At 38.2% G+C, this 22,019-nt stretch overlaps 1 protein-coding gene across 5 annotated transcripts in view; it reads left to right on the top strand.

Moving 5' to 3' along the window:
- Positions 1–22,019, top strand: part of chd2 (chromodomain helicase DNA binding protein 2) — a 95,400-nt gene that overhangs the window by 60,315 nt on the left and 13,066 nt on the right. For all 5 annotated transcript variants that reach the window (XM_062963234.1, XM_062963236.1, XM_062963237.1 and 2 more), the window contains 12 exons: positions 17–205; positions 341–503; positions 2,035–2,187; positions 2,613–2,684; positions 4,011–4,160; positions 6,101–6,249; positions 8,330–8,426; positions 11,236–11,328; positions 14,602–14,775; positions 17,404–17,582; positions 17,743–17,784; positions 20,762–20,901. In XM_062963234.1, the coding sequence (XP_062819304.1) occupies positions 17–205; positions 341–503; positions 2,035–2,187; positions 2,613–2,684; positions 4,011–4,160; positions 6,101–6,249; positions 8,330–8,426; positions 11,236–11,328; positions 14,602–14,775; positions 17,404–17,582; positions 17,743–17,784; positions 20,762–20,901 (1,601 nt within the window). The remainder of the gene's footprint in view (positions 1–16; positions 206–340; positions 504–2,034; positions 2,188–2,612; positions 2,685–4,010; positions 4,161–6,100; positions 6,250–8,329; positions 8,427–11,235; positions 11,329–14,601; positions 14,776–17,403; positions 17,583–17,742; positions 17,785–20,761; positions 20,902–22,019) is intronic.

The following is a 22,019-nucleotide window of genomic DNA, read 5'->3' on the forward strand; positions in this document are numbered from 1 at the left end:
CCCTCCTTGCCCTCAGGTTTGAATTCTGGGAAGATTTTGAAGATGAACATGGGAAGGGGCGAGATAATGGGTACCAGAGTCTCCACAAAGTCCTGGAGCCCTTCCTCCTGCGCAGGGTGAAGAAGGATGTGGAGAAGTCTCTCCCCGCCAAAGTGGAGCAGATCCTCCGGGTCGAGATGTCTGCCCTTCAGAAGCAGTATTACAAGTAGGTGCCTTGGAGGGTCTGGTGGGATTTCCAAGGATGCAAGTCTTCTTCTTGTTGTTGTTTGTCACCAAGTCATTGTGGGATTGAAGTGAACCATCACAGGCTGAAGGATACCTACCTGTTTTCTTTCCATAGGTGGATCTTAACAAGGAACTACAAAGCCCTCTCCAAGGGGACCCGTGGCAGCACCTCTGGCTTCTTGAACATAGTGATGGAGCTGAAGAAGTGTTGCAACCACTGCTATCTGATCAAGTCCCCCGAGGAGAATGAGAGGGAGAACAACCAGGAGATGCTCTTGGTGAGTGGGGATCAAAAGGTAGCCAAGGCATGGAGGGAGGTTAGCCACATTGCAATTACAGCCAGCCCTGGACATCTGTGGGGGGTTGATCCTAGGACCTATTGTGGATACCCTGATCTGCAGATGATCAAATTCTTTATTATAAAATGGTGGTGACATGAACATGGACTAATCGGTTTCCCAAAGAGCTCTTGAAGTCCCACATGCAGGGCTTGCATCAACCCTAACCCTTGCCATGGTATTTATTGCAAGCGCTTAGCCACCCATTCACCAAATTATTTTTTCAAATATTTTTTTCCAACCCATATTTGGTTGAATCCACCATTTCAGAGTCCATGGATAGGGAACTTTGCTGTGCAAAAGGTGGGCTTTCAAATGGGACCAAATTACAGTAGAGTCTCACTTATCCAACATAAACGGGCCAGCAGAAGCTTGGATAAGCGAATATCTTGGATAATAAGGAGGAATTTAGGAAAAGCCTATTAAACATCAAATTAGGTTATGATTTTACAAATTAAGCACCAAAACATCATGTTATACAACAAATTTGACAGAAAAAGTAGTTCAATATGCAGTAATGCTATGTAGTAATTACTGTATTTATGAATTTAGCACCAAAATATCATGATGTATTGAAAACATTGACTACAAATATGCGTTGGATAATCCAGAACATCGGATAAGCGAATGTTGGATACGTGAGACTCTACTGTATATGCAAGGATTTACATTTCAAAACCTTCTTGCTAGGTGAGCAAGGTTGAGGGGCACGGGCATGAGGTTGACTGACATATTCTATGTTAGTTGTTCCCAACCTTTGGTCCTCCAGTTGTTTTGGACTTCAGTTCCCAGAAATCCCAGTAGCTGTTAGGAATTGTGGGAGCTGAAGTCCAAAACACCTGGAGGACCAATGATTGGGAAGAACTTCTCTACGGGCCTTTTCCACCCTTCTTTCTTTTGCTGAGAACGTCAGTGGAGGGTCACATACATTTCTGGGAGAAAAACTACCCTCCCGAAGTGCCCTTTTGCTCCATCCACAAAATTCGGAGTGGAGAAAGTACATCCCATAGGCTTTGTTCGGGGGCTGTTTTCATGACAACCGGGGGGCAATTATAATTGCACTCTACTCCACAATCCTTTGAGGCGAGTCAGAGTTAAGGTAAAGATTTTCCCCTGACGTCAAGTCCAGTCATGTCTGGGGGTTGGTGCTCATCTCCATTTCTAAGTTGAAGAGCCGGCGTTGTCCGTAGACACCTCCAAGGTCATGTGGCTGGCATGACTGCATGGGGCGCCATTACCTTCCCGCGGTACCTATTGATCTACTCATATTTGCATGTTTTCAAACTGCTAGGTTGGCAGAAGCTGGAGCTAACCGGGATTTGAACCTGGGACCTTTCGGTCAGAGTTATCCCCCTCTAATTTTGTAGATGGAAGTGGAAGGAAAATGATGGTGATAGAGAGCTGGGCTTGTTTTAGCCACTTAATCAAGTTTAGAGCAGAACTTAGAGTTGACAAATGGTTCTTTGTGCAGTCTCTGATCAGGAGCAGTGGGAAACTCATCCTCCTGGACAAATTGCTGAGCCGGCTGCGGGAAAGGGGCAACCGCGTTCTCATCTTCTCCCAAATGGTGCGGATGCTGGACATCTTGGCAGAGTACTTAACTATCAAGCACTACCCATTCCAGGTGAGACAGAGTCAACCGCTCCAGGTTATGCTGTTTGCCACTATCTGCTATTCCACATGCACCTCATCACAGCCTTAGATGCATTGTGTCCATGTCTATGGGGTTAGATGTGCTTCTCCCATGCTTGGCTGTGGAGCTCTCCCTTTGCAACAAGCTCCCTTTTTGCTGGGGAAATCCCTGGCTCTGGGTTTGTAAGAGGAGCTGTGGTGTCACCTGCTACCTTGTGGAGTCTGCTCAGCGCCATCCCCGGTGGCAGCGGGGCTATTTTTAAACCTGCAGTTATTTTTAAAACGTGTCACCTTGATCCAGGCCCAGGACGGAGCGGAACATGGGGTCCGTGTGGCCGGTTTTGCTTGGAGGTGGGCGGTGGGCTTCTCTGGGTGTGCCACGGCTCCAGTTAACCCAACTGCCCTTGTTCCTCACAGCGGCTGGACGGCTCGATCAAAGGCGAGATCCGGAAGCAGGCTCTGGATCACTTTAACGCCGAGGGCTCAGAGGTACGAAGGTTGGAGTTTGTCCCTGTGCAGATCGGGGTTGCAGAGGGAAAGGGACAGAGCTTAAGGAATTCAAGCCGCTCCTTCGATCCCCAGAGTGGCATACCTAATAGCTTTGAGTTCCAAACTCTGAACATGACAGGTGGAAGAGGGATATCTGGCCTGACTGGTCTTTGAAAGATCCCTGTTGCAAATTGGTTGTGAGTCCAGACAGGAGCTAAGGATGGCGCAAAATGCCTTGCTCTATCCATTCTTGGTTGCAAAGCATGAGCTACCCAATTTCTTTGTTTCTTTTGGCATCAGAAAAATAGTCTACTTTGACCTGTCATCTGCCCTCTCCGATTTCTTTTTGCCAGAGCTTGGAAAAATCAAACACTTTTGAATTACGGTTCCTATAATCCTTTAGCTGGCATGACTGCTATCTTATGATCAGAAAAGCTTGGAATAGTCCCAAGCTTTGGCATGCATACGTGATTGGGAAAGGACAGTTGCAACCACAAATCAGTTCATGTCCAAGCTCTGGTTCTTTCATGATACAGTTGTTTGTGGCACTTTGGTGGCCTTTAAAAAGGAAGCAAAGGCTAGCCGCTTTCTGGACTCTTTGCCAGGTCACCTGAAAGAGATCATTGCTCACCATAAGAGAGTAAGCAAAGTTTGCAGGTGGACCCTACAGCTCTTACCCTCAAACATGGCTCATAGATTTTATGGGGCGAAACATCAAAACAAATATTCCCTTTGCAGAGTCATCCACCTTGAAGAGCTCCTCTTTTTATTCTTCTGCACCCTACACAACAGGGGTGTCAGATTCATTTTCATTGAGGACCAACCACAGTTTATTTCACATCGTTTTCACCCTACATGTTATTGAACAACAACTCGCATCACTTGTGATGATCCGCTATGCGGAGTGGGAATGATGAGAATTGCAACCCAACGGCACTCATGTCTCTGAGGTTGGGGAAAAGGTTGAAGGGCTTTTTAAATGTCAGACATCCAATCTACGTTCCTTGTATCTCAGTTCAAACCTCACTCTCTGTACTGAATAGAACAAATGGCAGCTTTCTAGTTGTTACTGCATCACAGTCATGATGCCTAATGATGAGGAACACAGCAGTTGTAGTCTGTCATCTAGAGGGCCATATTCGGACCACAGGCCTTGAGTTCGACACATGTGCTTTAGAATATATTATCCATGGATAAGGGAGTCTTACTGTGTTCTATTCCTTCAATCTTTCTGGTGTCTGTTCTGCATCTCTCTGATTATCCTTGTTGTCTCTCAACCGACTCTGACTTCACTATATCCTTCTTAAAATTGTGTCCCATACTCAGGACTTTTGTTTCTTGCTGTCCACACGAGCCGGAGGACTGGGCATTAACTTGGCATCAGCAGACACTGTAGTGATCTTTGATTCAGACTGGAACCCACAGAATGACTTGCAGGCCCAGGCCCGGGCTCACCGGATTGGGCAGAAGAAGCAGGTGAGGAACCAATGTCAATCAATCACATGTTATTGATTAGCCCATCGGCCGTATCAAAACATTTAGCACATAGACATACATACAACATACAACCCGCAGTACAAAAGAAGTTAAAATAACAAGATCCCGTTCAGGATTCTGGCTGGCCTTTTTTTTTTTAGCATAAAGATATAATGAAGTTTATTTGCCAAAAAAAGAAACCCAGAATTGAAGTAAAATACATGATTGATGAAAGAAAGAGGGGAGGTCTAGCTAAACCCAATTTAAAACTAAACTTTGAGGCAGCAGCACTAGCATGGGCCAAAGATTGGACAAAACTTGAAAATAGCCAAATTTTGAATCTGAAGGGAATAGACCTGAGATTAGGGTGGCACTCTTATCTCTAGTATGAAAAAAAAGATAGAAAATAATTTCGTTTTATAAGGTCCTCAATTCTTAAGATATTGGAGAAATATATAAAAAAAGTTAGATGAAAAAACACCATTAGAGGCTTCCCAAAGAAGAATACTAGGGTGGGAACCATAAAAGCTCCAAGTCGGAAGCGACCACAAAGAGCATCAAGCCCAATCCCTTGGAGACATTTCCTGTCCTTCCTTGTGTCACGTTTGCAACACGAAAGGACTCGCGGTGGCACAATGGATTAAATACTTGTGCTGGCTGAACTGCTTACCTGAAAGTTATGTTGCTGACCTGAAGGTTGGTGGTTCAAATCCGCGAGATGGGGTGAGCTCCTGTCTGTCAGCTCTAGCTTGCGGGGACATGAGAGAAGCCTCCGAGCGGGATGGTGACACATCCGGGCATCCCCTGGACAACATCTCTGTATGCTCTCAAGTTGCTTCTGACATGATTAAAAAATTAACATATATTCCATGTTAACCTGGATTGTTATTTTGAATAATTTCTCCATTTTTATTATCTTATCCCAAAAAAGTTGTTGCATTTAGACATTCCCAACACATACATATGCACCAGCCTTTCTCTGCTTTACAATGCCAACATTGGGCTTTGTCCTGTTCCCATATTTGCTAATTGAGCTGGTATTCTATACCATTTCCAGATACATTTTTCTAACTCTTTATATTTTTTCCAACCTAATTTTCTTAACCCCCTTCTTTATTTCCTCTATAGTTTGTTTTGTGAGTGACCTTTTCTTCTGCCATTTATTTTGTAGTGTTCTTGTTATATATTCACAATCTTTTATCATCATTTGATCTCATTCTCCTACTAATCCTTTCTTTGTTTTCTGTCCTTTCGTAAATATACTTTCCAGCTTGCTTTCTTTGCCTAAACATTCCCCATATTTCCCATGTTTAAGTTTGTTATATAGGTCTAATAGGTAAAAGTAAAGGTTCGACACTATATCACTGTAATGGTAAAGGTTTTCCCCTGACATTAAGTCCGACTCTGGGGGTTGGTGCTCATCTCCATTTCTAAGCCAAAGAGTCGGCGTTGTCTGTAGACACCTCCAAGGTCATGTGGCTGGAATGACTGCATGGAGTGCCGTTACCTTCCTGCCAGAGCGGTACCTATTGCTCTACTCACATTTGCATGTTTTTGAACTGCTAGATTGGCCGAAGCTGGGGCTAACTGTGGAAGCTCACTCCACTCCCTGGATTTGAACCGCCAACCTTTTGGTCAGCAAGTTCAGTAACTCAACAGTTTAACCCACTGAGTTGGATAATAGTATGGTATAGGCATAATACTTTTATCCAATTTTTATTTCCCACTTTTTCTTTTATCCTAGTTTTGGTAATGACTTGATGGCACAATAACAAAAATTAATCAGATTTGGAAATTGCATAGAATGGGGTTTTTTTTTAACCCCTGTTCTCATTTTTGCCATGCTGATTGAGGGATTGTGGCAGACAAGAGTCCAGAAAAAGATCTTTTGCATGCTCAGGATTTAAACCTGTGTCTAAACACCACTTTCTCCCCAACAGGTGAACATCTACCGTTTGGTTACAAAGGGAACAGTGGAAGAGGAGATCATTGAAAGAGCCAAGAAGAAAATGGTGCTGGACCATCTGGTGATACAGCGCATGGACACCACCGGCCGGACCGTTCTGGACAACAACTCTGGCAGAACCAAGTAAGGCACTGCAGAGGGAAAAGGCGGTGTAAGGTGACTGTAGATGCTAGAGGTGTGCATTTTTTTCATTAGTTATCGTAATTCTGATCAAATTAGTTAAATTCGTACTTACAAGGTGATATCCATGGCATGGCCCACTTCAAAAATTTAAGAATCAAAACTTACCCTATAATTTTTTTTGTTTTAGAAAGGCATTCAAAATAAGTTTCATAATCAGTCCAAGGAAGCAATGCAAAGCAAAGCCAAAAAGGCTGCCTTAGTGCCTTTCCTTTTCTCTGTAAATTAATGAATTCACTTGCCATTAGGAGTGGGGGAAAGAGGGAGCAATGTTTTCTGGGAACAGCACAAAACTCAGGTAAATGTAGTTTCAGAAGGGAGGAATCATATGCCAGAGAATTTAAAAGGCCCTTCCCTAAACTACATTTCCCAGAATGCAGTACTCAGCATCAGAGAGATTTACTGCTCCATAGCCAGTCAGAGTTCTAATAAATTACGATTTTTGTTCCTGGGTTATAAATGTTATTTCGTAATTGGTTCTGTCAAAACAACATGGCAAAAGTTTATTAAACTTCAAAAGCTTTGTCTTTGCGTGAGGGACATCATGTTATATTTATTTATTTATTTATTTACAGTATTTATATTCCGCCCTTCTCACTCCGAAGGGGACTCACATTATATACATATAGGGCAAACATTCAATGCCCATATACACGTAGAACCGAAACAGAGACAGACGCAGAGGCAGTTTAACCTTCTCCTGAGGGGATGTTCGATTCTGGCCACGGGGGGAGCAGCTGCTTCATCATACACTGTGATGGCACCTCCTCATTCCAACATCGTAAATTAGTTAAATTAGCCTCCCCACTTTATAAGTGGTACCTTATTTCCTACTTGATAGATGCAACTATCTTTCGGGTTGCTAGGTCAGCAATGAGCAGGGGCTATTTTTTTTAATTGACGGGTTCTCACCCCACCATGGGCTGGCCTCAAACTCATGACCTCATGGTCAGAGTGATTTATTGCAGCAGGCTGCTCACCAGCCTGTGCCACAGCCCGGCTAATTTTGCTATCCAGCCCACAAATTTAACAACATCTTCCACCCATTTAACAAAGTTTTTGGTGGAAAAACAAATTTCCTGGAGTAGAACCACTACATTCAAAGCATGGACCACACAATTAAACGGGAAATAATACTTTCAAACTAGGAACATGTTTTCTTTTTATTAAAATACGTTGTTTATAAACATTTTGAAAATTCCCTAAAAAATTGTGGGTAAATGAAATGTTCTGCATTTTGGTGGGATAACAATGTGTTCTATCATTGTAATCTATCTTTACAGCTGTAAAAATGAAAGACAACAACAACAACGAAAAACAATATAATATTTAAAAATGAAAACAATTTTAACCAACATAAATCTATCAGGATTTCAATGGAAAGTGTGGGCTTGCTACTGGCCAATGAAATAGTCAAGTTAATTAGGATTGTTGTTGTTGTGTGACTTCAAGTCATTTCAGACTTTGGACGAGCCTAAGTCTAAAATTAATTATTTATTTACTGCATTTATTTACTACATTTATATCCCACCCTTCTCACCCCGAAGGGGACTCAGAGCATGTATATGTACATACAATATATTATATTATTAGCATAGCACAATATTAGCATTATATAATTCTATATTGAACTATACCACTATACTATTATATGTTATGTAATATATAACACATAATTAATATCATTATATGGTATTATTATTAGTATTATATTGTATAACATATTATTATCAATATTATATGTATATACAATATATTATATTACTAAAACTAATACAAAAATATTATATTATAAAACTGAGGGTGGGGGGCCAGGTAAATGACCTTGGAGGGCCGCATCTGATGCAAAGCAGCAGAGCAGGGAGAACTGAAAACTGGACCAGAACCTCTCCATTCAGAGGGATCAAGGTAGATGACAGCTGCATTGTTTTGCTCCTGAAAGAGATGAGCTGGGAAGTCTGGATCTGATCGAGAAGAACCTTTCAGTTCGACCAAACATTCTTTTTGGTTTGTTTTCCTGCAGCTCAAACCCTTTTAACAAGGAAGAACTAACTGCCATCTTGAAGTTTGGGGCGGAAGACCTCTTCAAGGAAGCAGAAGGTGAAGAATCGGAGCCCCAGGTAGGTCAACATAACGTTTCCTCTCAGGACTGTGCAAGGTGTGCATTGGATTGGCAGGCTGTTCTTCTTCTCCTCCGTACATTTCGTCTGGTCTTGTTTTCTAGAAGATATAATCAATGCAGATGCCATCGTGAAATTCCGAAGCTTGCGATTAGAAAGTTCATGAAATAATCAAAGAGCCAAAAGTAGGAGGAGTATGAGATTGATGTATATCCTGTTTCTCTCTCTGAAAAAGAGACTTCAAGTGGCTCACAATGCTAAAAACAATACAATGAAATACAAAGAAATAAAAGTATTACAGTGTTCCCTCACTTATCATGGGGGTTAGGTTCCAGGACCACCTGCAATAAGTGAAAATCTGTGAAGTAGGGACACTATATTTATTTTAATATTTATACATTATTTAAGTAGTTATACACTATTTTAAGTCTTTATCAACCAATCGTGTGTTGATAAATCGCCTCCTTCTCCTCCCGTTGCCGCTTGGGCTCCTTTTCTCTCCCTTTGGCTTCTCCTTCCTCCCTTCCTTAGGCTGTAAATTGTAATATTTTATGATTCATAATAGTCTTTTAGAGTTTATTGAAAAACCGCAAAACAGAGAATCCGCAAAAAGTGAACTGCGAAGTAGTGAGGGAACACTGTATTATGTTTGAAAGATACAAAGGCTAAAAGTCAACATAGGACTATTAAAAATAAAACTCAAAAGTGGCCAGCAATGCTAAAAACAATACAATGGAATAAAATAATAATAATAATAATAATAATAATAATAATAATAATAATAATAATAACAACAACAACAACAACAACAGTATTATTAACTAGAAGTTAACATAGGACTATTAAAAATAAAACTCCAAGTGGCTAACAATATTTATTTATTATTTATTTATTTCCATTATTTCTATCCCACTCTTCTCACCTGAAGGGACTCAGGGCAGCTTACAAAACTGGCAGAATTCAATGCCATTACACAACAATACCAAAGAATAAAACATAAGCAATTAAATACAGATTTAAAATAATACATAATACTTGAGCCATTCATCCACAAAACATTGTACATAAACCTTAGTCCAGACTGAGTCGAAGCCAACGAAACTTATTCTTTGAATGCTTGCTCAGGTCTTCACTTTCTTTCTAAAACTCAAAAGGGATGGAGCCTGCCGGATGTCACTAGGGAGGGAGTTCCAATACAAAAAACAATACAATGAATTACAACAAAATTATTGTTATTGTTATTATTGTTGTTGTTGTTGTTGTTGTTATTAGATACACAACAAGATTAGTAAACAGCAAACAAGTTTATTACAGTACGCTGGCTGTTGTACTGGATCACATGTCTGACACTAGGATTGTGTCTAGGACTGTGTGATGTATTGGTGAATAATGTGTTAAGATCTGAGTAGGGTGGCCTTTTGCAGTTGACAGATGGTAATTTTGTCAGCACCTATGGTTTTCAGGTGCTGGCCAAAATCTTTAGGCATTGTACCCAGTGTGCCGATCGCCACTGGGACCACCTTGACTGGCTTGTGCCAGAGTCTTTGCAGTTTGATCATTAAATCCTCATATTGTGTCAGCATTTCTAGTTGCGTGTAGTTAATCCTGCTGTCACCTGGGATTGTAACATTGACGATCCATTCTTTGTTTTTTTCCACGATTGTGAGGTCAGGAGTATTGTGCTCCATTATTATTGTTGATGTAAAGGTAGTTGTTTATTAAAAAATAAAACTCAATGTGGCAAACAGTTCCAAAAACAATACAATGAAAGAAAATGACATAAATAATAATAATAATAATAATAATATATTATTATATATATTATATTATATTATATTATATTATATTATATTATATTATATTATATTATACAAAGCTCTTGTATAAGGTCTTGTGGATGAATGGCATAAGCACTTTGCATTGTTTTAAACTTTGTATATTGTATTTTATGACTGTTTTAACTGTTTTAACGTTTTAATTCATTGTATATCAGTGTAACGGCATCAATTGCCACTTGTAAATCGTCCTGAGTCCCCTCGGTGAAAAGGGCGGGGTATAAATAATTGAAATAAATAAATAAATTATTATTATTATTATTATTATTATTATTATTAGAAGTAGTAGTAGTAGTGGAAGTGTGCCTAATACATATAAACACTAAAAGTCAAAATAAATAGTTCAAAGCCATTAAAAACCTATTTAAAGGTTCTGAGTTAGGTCTCTTTCAAAGCACAAAATGGCTACTACACTAACAAATGTAAGCTGCCCCGAATCCCCTCGGGGAGATGGGGCGGGATATAAGAATAAAGTTATTATTATTATTATTATTAAAATAATACTGTGTTAATTCACAATACTGGGAGAAAACTGGGAGGAATTGAATGTGGTTGAATTAATTTCCAATATGGTTATAGTGAAAGTGGATTGGATTCACCATTTGAATCAGAAAACTGGTCTTTGGATACCTTTGTAACATTTCACAACATTTCGTTCCGATCTTACTGCCAGATAAGTTGACACTAGAGGCAGATGGTTCCCATTTGTACAACCTGAAAGTTTTTTTTAGTTCTTTTTGCAGAGTGGAATGAGATTTGGCATGAAAAATGACACAAATAACTAAATTGGTTTCCTAAGTCTTGGAAACGCTGGGCATCCTTTTCCATCCAAGTTCCCTTGTAGTGTTCAGAGTCTTCTTCCAAGTTCTTTCCCTTTTGCTCCGAACTTTGTATCTCCAGCTTGTTCAATCTTGATGAGTTTCTGGCTGTGTTTCTCTCTAATCGTTCCCCCTTTATTCCCCCAAATCAATCAGGAAATGGACATTGAGGAAATCCTTCGCTTGGCGGAAACGCGAGAGAACGAAGCCTCCACCAGCGCAACGGATGAACTTCTCTCCCAATTTAAGGTATGGAAGTATCTCAAAAATTATTAAATAGTAGAGTTGGGCCTCCAAAGGGTGCCAATTGCCCAGGTGGCAAATTTGATACATTTTATGTGTCATTTCCTTAATTTCTGTCCTGGATTTCTCTCCATTGAGACCCAAGGTGTCTCACAATGACATGGCACAATACAATAGAATGCAAACACAAGATAAATCTATATCTATAAAAGGGTAATGAAATTTCGGCCTAGGACAAAACAACAAAACTACACATCCCAGAAACACTAAATTGGCAACACAACTCCTCATCCATGCCTCTACGTTCATACAACAAAAAGAAAAGAAAAATAAAGTCCTAATTAGAGGGAGAGGAATAATTGTTTTTATCCAATTGCTGCCAGTTAGAAGGCTAAGCTCCGCCCACTTGGTCTCCTAGCAACCCACTCAGCCCAGGGGACAGGCAGAGTTAGGCTTCATTTAGGCCTCTTCCACACTGCCTATAAAATACAGATCTGATTTTAATTGGATTATATGGCAGTGTAGATTCAAGGCCCTTCCACACAGCTATATAACCCAGAATGCCAAGGCAGATAATCCACAGTATCTGCTTTGAACTGGATTATCTTGAGTCCCCAAAGCCATATAATCCAGTTCAGTGTGGATTTTATACATATAATCCAGTTCTAAGCAAATAATACAAAATATAAATATAATATATAAAATTACAGTGGTATAATAATATAGAACAATATAATCTCTCAAATCAGGACAGTAAATAAAGAACCACACTCTGAAAATAGGGGAATTCCAGACAGGAAAAAATCAGGGCCAGCTAACACCTCCCAACAAAGGAGTCCCCAAGGAGGAAGCAACCAGGCTTTGAAGCTGCAAGGCCATTCAATGCTAATCAAGGTGACTAATTACAACACTCATACTTGCTTCCACAAATAAAAACCCACTTAGGACTATGCCACAGCAACGCGTGGCTGGGCACAGCTAGTACATGTACATATGAATATAAAAAGTAACAACCAATTAAATATTTGTGTCATTTTTACTAATGTGTTGCTTATAGTCCCTCCAATGAACTCCCTGGCATTTTATACTTTACTTGAGTTGGAAAGGACCTCCAAAGGGCATCTAGTCCAATTTTTTGATTGAGTTGCATTAATTGTCACTAAAATGGATAAATTTATAATTAAGAAAAGAAAATGTCTTGTCAATGATGTTTGTGATGAACCCCACGGAGCAGCTGTAGAGGACACAACACAAGAATCAACTGCAATACATACAAAGTGTAAAGCAAACATTTCTAAACCTAGTTTACACAGTAAAGATTACATGAAATGTATAGATATAATCTTACACTATGTAACAAAATTTGAAAACCAAATCCGTTCCTGGTTTGAAAGTGTTATTTCCTGTTTAACTGTGTGGTCCTAACTTTGAAAGTAGTTGTTCTACTCCAGAAACTTTGTTTTTGTGGCTGAAACTATGTCAAATCGGTTGAGACACGATGATGAGATGTTCATGGAAAAACTATAGCAAAATGTGCTATGACAGGATGTCCTACCAAAACAAAGTTTGTGCAATTTAATAAACTTTTCCCATGTTTTTATGACAGAACCAATTAGGAAATGACAATTTTTAACCAAGGACTAAAAATCATAGTGTTATATATTACATATGATATGAAACTCTTATAAAGAGTTGGCTTAACCACTGGTTCACTAGTAAAATTGAATTACCGTGCGGTGAAAGGATACATGTCTAAAAAGCATATCAACAATACAAAAAGTTGGTGCCTTTGTATTCTGCTTTGGTCAGACCTCTTTACCTGGAATCACACTGTATCCAATTCTGGGCACCACGATTCAAAAGAGATATTGACAGGCTGGAAGGTGTCCAGAAAAGGGCATCTAAAATGATCAAAGGTATGGAGACCATGGATACCTATGAAGAGCGTCTTAAAGAACTGGGTCTGTTTAGCCTCAGAAGAGAAGGTGGAGAGGAGACATGAGAGCCATGTATAAATATGTGAAAGGGTGTCAAGGAAGAGGGAGCGGGCTTGTTTTCTGCTGCCCTTGAAACTAGGACTAGGAGCCATGGGTTCAAATGACAGGAAAGAACATTAGAAAGAACTTCCTGACTGTAGGAAGAACTATTCAGCAGTGGAACTCTCTGTCTCAGAGTCCAGTGAGAGCTGCGTCTCTGGAAGCTTTTAAAAATAGGCTAGATGGCCATCTGTCAAGAGTTATTTGTGCTTTTCCTGCAAGGCAGATTGGGCTAGATAATAATAATAATAATAATTTTATTTTTATACCCCGCCCCATCTCCCCGAAGGGACTCGGGGCAGCTTACATGGGGCCAATAATAATAATAATAATAATAATTTTATTTTTATACCCCGCCCCATCTCCCCGAAGGGACTCGGGGAGCTTACATGGGGCCAATAATAATAATAATAATAATAATAATAATAATAATAATAATAATAACAACAACAACTTTATTTTTATACCCCGCCTCTATCTCCCCAAAGGGGACTCAGGGCGGCTTACATGGGGCCAAGCCCAAATAAAAACAACAGCAGTACAAAACACAGCAATAGACAAAAAAATGCACAATTAAAAAATTTAAACATTAGCCAATAAAAAACAAGAACTAATAAAAACATGGATTAAAATGGAGAGATTGTAAAAGTAGACTGGGTAAGGTGCACCATATAAATATTGTAAACACAAGGTGACTGATAAAGTGCTGCAAATTCTTGGAAGTGCAAATTGGGATGGGAATAGACCCTGTGTCTATATTGAGTTGACAAAGGTAAAAAGTGCAAACCGGTACAAGAATGGTCACAGATACAGATTGCTTCTGGATTAGCAATCTTTATCTAAAGGCCCGAGTAAAGAGCCAGGTTTTCAAGCTCTTTCTGAATGCTACCAGGGCCAAGCCCGGACATCAAAAATATAAAAACAAAGCAATAAAACAAATGAATCAACAACAATAAAAACAGGTCATAAAAAATCATGGTCTTTGGGGGTCTCTTCCAACTCTATGATTCTATGACGATGGCCATTCTACACTGCCATATAATCCAGATCAACAAGGGAGATAATCCTTGGAAAGCTTGAAACAGAGGCTGGATGGCTATCTGTCAGGGATGCTTTGATTGTGCTTTTCCTGCATGGCTGGAAGTTGGACTAGATGGCCCGTGTGGTCTCTTCCAACTCGATGATTCTGTGATTCCTGCCCACACACTCCTTTCTGTTTCTTTCTCTTGGATGCACGTAACAGGTTGCAAATTTTGCCACAATGGGCGAGGAAGAAGCCGAGCTGGAGGAGACGTCTCAGAAAGACTGGGACGATATCATCCCTGAGGAGCAGCGGAAGAAAGCGGAAGAGGAGGAGCGGCAGAAGGAGCTGGAGGAGATATACATGCTTCCCAGAATCCGCAGCTCCACCAAAAAGGTATCGTTTGAACCAGGACCGCTTTGCACTGACACTGTCAAAAGGTAGAGTCCTCAACTATCCCATCCAGACATGGACATGCGGCAACGATCTAGACGTTTAAAAACTTTGCATTTTATTTTGTGCATTTTCAGGGCTTCTCTGCTTTTGCGTTTGCATATCAGATGGCAGGCATCAAGTTGGTTCTCAGTCTACCCAAATTTTCATCCTTTACCATTTAAAAATTCATGGTATGCCGTGGCTCAATGCTATGGCACCATGGGAGTTGCAGTTTTACAAGTTCTTATTCCTTTTCTGCCAAAGAGGGCTGCTGCCTCACAAAACTACAACTCCCGTGATCCCATAGCATTGAGCCATGGCAGTTAAAGTGGCATTTGAATGTATTAATTCTGCAGTATAGAGCTGGCCTATATTTATTATCATTTATTTATTTGCTACATTTATATGCCGCCCTTCTCATTGAAGGGGACTCAGAGTGGCTTACAAATTAAATTTACATACAATATTATATTATTAGCATAGTACAATACTGGCAATAAATTACTATATTGTACTATATCAATATATTGTAATATTATTAGTAATATTACATGTAAAATATAATATATAATTAATATTAACTATATTGTATTATTAGTATTATATCATATTACAATATAATATGAATATTATATGTATATACAATATGTTATATTATTATATATTATTGTAAATAAAATAAATATATGAAAGTATATGTAAATATATGAAACTATCTCAGAATTATTATTATTATTATTTTACTGGTACAAAACACAGTATGATACAGCAAACAAGATGTATATGCTGGAATAATAATAATAATAATAATAATAATAATAATAATATAATATAATTACTACTACCCCCCCCCCCCCCCATTTAAAGAAAGTAATGAACCTAGTACTACAAAATAAAGAAATTCCAGAATCCTGGATTCCCGCAGACATAGTAACTATCCCAAAAGAACATGTGGACACAACAGATGTACAAAATTACCAATCCATATCCCTCTGAAATACCGATTACAAAATTTCCACAACTATCCTAGCAAATAGATTTAAAAATTTTAAATTTTATAATTCATGGTTTAATAGAGTCTAATTAGAGTTTTAATTGATGTGGTACTGTTTTATTGTTTATTAATATGTCTTTGTTTTATTGAATGTATTTTGGGCAATGTAATTTGCCAACTATTGTAAGCCGCCCTGAGTCCCTCCGGGTGAGAAGGGCGGGGTAAAAATGATGTAAATAATACTATTATTATTATTCTACAATATAGAGTCAGCAGGAGCCCCCGGTGGCTCAGCGGATTAAACTGCTGAACTTGCTGATGGAAAAGTTGTCAGTTCAGATCCAGGGAGTGGGGTGAGCTCCTGTTTTTAACCTCAGCTTCTGCCAACCTAGCAGTTCGAAATCATGCAAATGCGAGTAGATCAATAGGTACTGCTCTGGCGGGAAGGTAACAGCACTCCATGCAGGCATGCCGGCCACATGACCTTGGAGGTGTCTACAGACAACGCCAGCTCTTTGGCTTAGAAATGGAGATGAGCACCACTACCCAGAGTTGGATATGACAAGACTTATTGTCAGGGGAAAACCTTTACCTTTACTATAGAGCCAGCCTATATGTAGCCATCTCAAATTATTATTATACTAATTTTATATTATTATTATTATTATTATTATTATTATTATTATTATTATTATTATTATTATTATTCTGCAGTATAGAGCCCACCTATATACAACCATATCAAAATAATAATAATAATAATTATTATTATTATTATTATTATTATTATTGTTATTATTATTATTCTGCAGTATAGAGCCAGCCTATATGTAACCATTCCAAAGTTATTGTTAATAATAATAATAATAATAATAATAATAATAATAATGATAATAATAATAATTTATTATTATTCTGCAATATAGAGCCAGTCTATATACAACCACCTCAAAATATTTATTATTGTTATTATTATGCTGTACAGAGCCAGCCCATATGTAACCATCTCAAAATAATAATAATAATAATAATTTGTGTTACGCTTTTCTCCAGAGGTAACATCTGATGCTCAAACTAATCAGAATAATTCATTTATGTGCTGCTTCCTGTCTAGGGGAATCCTTTGTCGGGAGGTGTTAGCTGGCCCTGATTGTTTCCTGTCTGGAATTGCCCTGATTTCTGAGTGTTGTTCTTTATTTACTGTCCTGATTTACTGTCCTGGTAGCCAGATTTTGTTTGTTTGCATGGTTTCCTCATTGCTATTGAAATTGTCCACATCCTTGTGGGTTTCAGTGGCTTTTCTGTGTAGTCTGACATGGTGGTGGTTAGAGGGGTTCAGCCTCTGAGGATGCCTGCCATAGATGTGGGCGAAACGTCAGGAGGGAATGCTTCTGGAACATGGCCATACAGCCTGGAAAACTCACAGCAACCCTAGAATAGGTTGATCTTTAGGTAATAATAGTAAGTCAGGAACAACAGCCTTGCAAAGAATACGACAATTGCTCTTACTTCAAGAGAAAGGAGAGCCGAGAGGCCAAGTGTCGGGCAGAGTGTCTTCTCCAAGCCATCAGGTTGACCGCTCTTGTCTCTTGCAGGCTCAAGCCAACGACAGCGATTCGGACAATGAGATGAAGAGGAAGCTGGAGCAGAGGTCTTCTGGCTCTGAGAGCGAGACTGAGGATTCAGATGACGACAAGAGGCCCAAGCGCCGAGGGCGGCCCCGCAGCGTCCGGAAGGATACGGTGGAAGGATTTACCGACACTGAAATCAGGAGGTAGGCACTGAATAGAAGCCCTCTGAACTGCCAATCTCAGGGTTCCATGATGCTCTTATTGTGTCATATAAAGGGACCCTTGGACTCATGTCATGGAATAGAAAGATATTTGGTGGAGGTCTTTGGTAACTGTTGCCACTGTTTGGTTTTAATCCGACAGGTTTATAAAAGCTTATAAGAAGTTTGGAGTCCCTCTGGAGCGGTAAGCGCCTTTAGGTTTTGTTGGAAGATGGCAGCAATCTTGGGCTGCTGTTTACTTAGTTTTTAATGTTAGATAAGCCTCATGCACAGCCCATAGCTATTATCATTATATTTCTAATTCTGCAGTATAGAGCCAGCCTATATGCAACCACCTCAAATTTATTATTATTATTAGTAGTAGTAGTAGTAATAGTAGTAGTAAATCAGTATTAGTATTAGTATTCTAATTCTGCAGTATAGAGCGGTGCAACCACCTCAAATTTATTAGTAGTAGTAGTAGTAATAGTAGTAAATCAGTATTAGTATTCGTATTCTAATTCTGCAGTATAGAGCCAGGCTATATGCAACCACCTCAAATTTATTATTATTATTAGTAGTAGTAGTAGTAATAGTAGTAGTAAATCAGTATTAGTATTAGTATTCTAATTCTGCAGTATAGAGCCAGGCTATATGCAACCACTTCAAATTTATTATTATTATTATTAGTAGTAGTAGTAGTAGTAGTAATAGTAGTAAATCAGTATTAGTATTAGTATTCTAATTCTGCAGTATAGAGCCAGGCTATATGCAACCACCTCAAATGTATTATTATTAGTAGTAGCAGTAGTAGTAGTAATAGTAGTAAATCAGTATTAGTATTAGTATTCTAATTCTGCAGTATAGAGCCAGGCTATATGCAACCACCTCATAATAATAATAATAATAATAATAATAATAATAATAATAATAATAATAAGTATTCTAATTCTGCAGTATAGAGCCAGCCTATATGCAACCACCTCAAATTTATTATTATTATTATTATTAGTAGTAGTAGTAGTAGTAATAGTAAATCAGTATTAATATGGAGCTCTGGCGTGGACTGGTCCATGAGGTCACGAAGAGTCGAAAATGACTGAACGAGTGAGACGACGACAATTCTAATTCTGCAGTATAGAGCCAGGCTATATGCAACCACCGCAAATTAATAATAATAATAATAAATATTGTATTTCTGCAGTAGAGATCCAGCCTATATGCAACCACCTCAAAATATTAGTAGTATTAGTAGTAGTAGTGGTCTAATTTGCAGTATAGAGCCAGCCTATATGCAGCCACCTCAAATTTATTATTATTATTAGTAGTAGTAGTAGTAGATCACTATTAGTATTAGTATTCTAATTCTGCAGTATAGAGCCAGGCTATATGCAACCACTTCAAATTTATTATTATTATTATTATTAGTAGTAGTAGTAGTAGTAATAGTAGTAAATCAGTATTAGTATTAGTATTCTAATTCTGCAGTATAGAGCCAGGCTATATGCAACCACCTCAAATGTATTATTATTAGTAGTAGCAGTAGTAGTAGTAATAGTAGTAAATCAGTATTAGTATTAGTATTCTAATTCTGCAGTATAGAGCCAGGCTATATGCAACCACCTCATAATAATAATAATAATAATAATAATAATAATAATAATAATAAGTATTCTAATTCTGCAGTATAGAGCCAGCCTATATGCAACCACCTCAAATTTATTATTATTATTAGTAGTAGTAGTAGTAGTAGTAGTAATAGTAAATCAGTATTAATATGGAGCTCTGGCGTGGACTGGTCCATGAGGTCACGAAGAGTCGAAAATGACTGAACGAGTGAGACGACGACAATTCTAATTCTGCAGTATAGAGCCAGGCTATATGCAACCACCGCAAATTAATAATAATAATAATAAATATTGTATTTCTGCAGTAGAGATCCAGCCTATATGCAACCACCTCAAAATATTAGTAGTATTAGTAGTAGTAGTGGTCTAATTTGCAGTATAGAGCCAGCCTATATGCAGCCACCTCAAATTTATTATTATTATTAGTAGTAGTAGTAGTAGATCACTATTAGTATTAGTATTCTAATTCTGCAGTATAGGGCCAGCCTATATGCAGCCACCTCAAAATAATAATAATAATAATAATAATAATAATAAGTAGTAGTAGTAGTAGTAGTAGTAGTATTCTAATTTGCAGTACAAAGTCAGCCTATATGCAACCACCTCAAATTTATTAGTAGTAGTAGTAGTAGTAGTAGTAGTAGTAGATCACTATTAGTATTAGTATTCTAATTCTGCAGTATAGGGCCAGCCTATATGCAGCCACCTCAAAATAATAATAATAATAATAATAATAATAATAATAATAATAATAATAAGTAGTAGTAGTAGTAGTAGTAGTAGTAGTCTAATTTACAGTACAGAGCCAGCCTATATGCAACCACTTCAAATTTATTATTATTATTATTAGTAGTAGTAGTAGTAGTAGTAGATCACTATTAGTATTAGTATTCTAATTCTGCAGTATAGGGCCAGCCTATATGCAGCCACCTCAAAATTATTATTATTATTATTATTATTATTATTATTATTATTATTATTATTATTATTATGCAGCATAGAGCTAAATATTAATAAATTATCATTATTCTGCAGTATATGGCCAGCTTAAATGCAACCATCTCAAAATAATAATAATAATAATAATAATAATAATAATAATAATAATAATAATAATACAAAAGTATAGCTATGGACTGTGTTGTTGTTGTTGTTGTTCTTATTATTATTATTATTATTATTATTATTTCTTTCCTACCTCTCCTTGTGGCTGGTGGTGGGTTACAACAGAGCATTTACCCATGCCTAGAGGAAATTGATCCCTCTAGGAATTTGCTTGGTCCTTGATATAATCCTATTGTATGCACCTTCTGGAAGTTAATTGTAGAGTTGCCTTGGAGGGTCTATACTAGAGTGGGTGGTTCTCTTAAGAATCTCTAGGTCCTCCAATGCAACTCAGTGGGATTGGAAGTGGGATAATTTCATCATGTTGGATTACGTCAATGGTGTTGTGTATCCACTGTTCCACTGGGAACATATCCCATGGGGAAGGGGGGTCTTTCAGTATTTGGTGCCCATTCCTTGGTTGTTGAGCATGGGATTTGTATCCTCAAGGCTGGAGTATGTTGCCCGAGATGCGGAGCTGGTGGACAAGTCGGTGGCTGATCTGAAGCGTTTGGGGGAGCTTCTCCATAATAGCTGTGCCCTGGCCATGCAGGAGTACGAAGAGCAGCTAAAAGATAATCCAACAGAAGGTAAGCAAAGGCTCAATGCTTTCCTCAGCCTGCTGGAGGAGTAGGGCTTAGAGGTCAGGCTATGGGGCAAACTATCCCATGTTTTATTTCCAAGATGGTTCATTGACTGAGCTAGAAGCCCGTTAAGTTAAAAGTAGTCAACTGGTAGAAGATACTGTATATACTCGAGTATAAGCCGACCCAAATATAAGCCGAGGCACCTAATTTTACCATAAAAAACTGGAAAAACATTGACTCCAGTATAAGCCGAGATATCAATAAAATTACATTAATTGAGGCATCAGTAGGTTAAATGTTTTTGAATCTTTACATCAAACTGTAATTTAAGATAAGACTGTCCAACTCTGATTAAATCATTATTTTCATCTTCTTCAATGTAAATGTGCTTATGTATCCTTTTAATAATAATAGAGTGAAATAATAAATGTAATAATAATAATAATAAAAATAGAGTAAAATATATGTAAAAGTAACAACAATAATAGAGTAAAATAATAAATGTAATATATATATATATGTAATATATATATATATATATATATATATATATATATATATATATAAATAAAAAAGGGTAATGAAATTTCGGCCTAGGACAAAACAACAAAACTACACATCCCAGAAACACTAAACTTGACAGCACAACCCCTCATCCATGCCTCTATGTTCATACAACAAAAAGAAAAGAAAAATAAAGTCCTAATTAGAGGGAGAGGAATAATTGTTTTTAGCCAATTGCTGCCAGTTAGAAGGCACTTGGTCTCCTAGCAACCCACTCAGCCCAGCGGACAGGCAGAGTTAGGCCTCACTTAGGCCTCTTCCACACTGCCTATAAAATACAGATTATCTGATTTTATCTGATTATATGGCAGTGCAGACTCAAGGCCCTTCCACACAGCTATATAACCCATTTATAATCTTATATTATCTGCTTTGCACTGGATTATCTTGACTCCACACTGCCATATAATCCACTTCAGTGTGCATTTTATACAGCTGTGTAGAAGGGGCCTCATATAATCCAGTTCTAAGCAGATGATATAAGATACTTTATTTCCTATACCACCATACTTCACCACAGCAACGTGTGGCCAGGCACAGCTAGTAATTAATAGATT

Source organism: Anolis carolinensis, unplaced genomic scaffold (genome assembly GCF_035594765.1).
Source record: "Anolis carolinensis isolate JA03-04 unplaced genomic scaffold, rAnoCar3.1.pri scaffold_11, whole genome shotgun sequence".
In the NCBI taxonomy this organism is placed as follows: domain Eukaryota; kingdom Metazoa; phylum Chordata; class Lepidosauria; order Squamata; family Dactyloidae; genus Anolis; species Anolis carolinensis.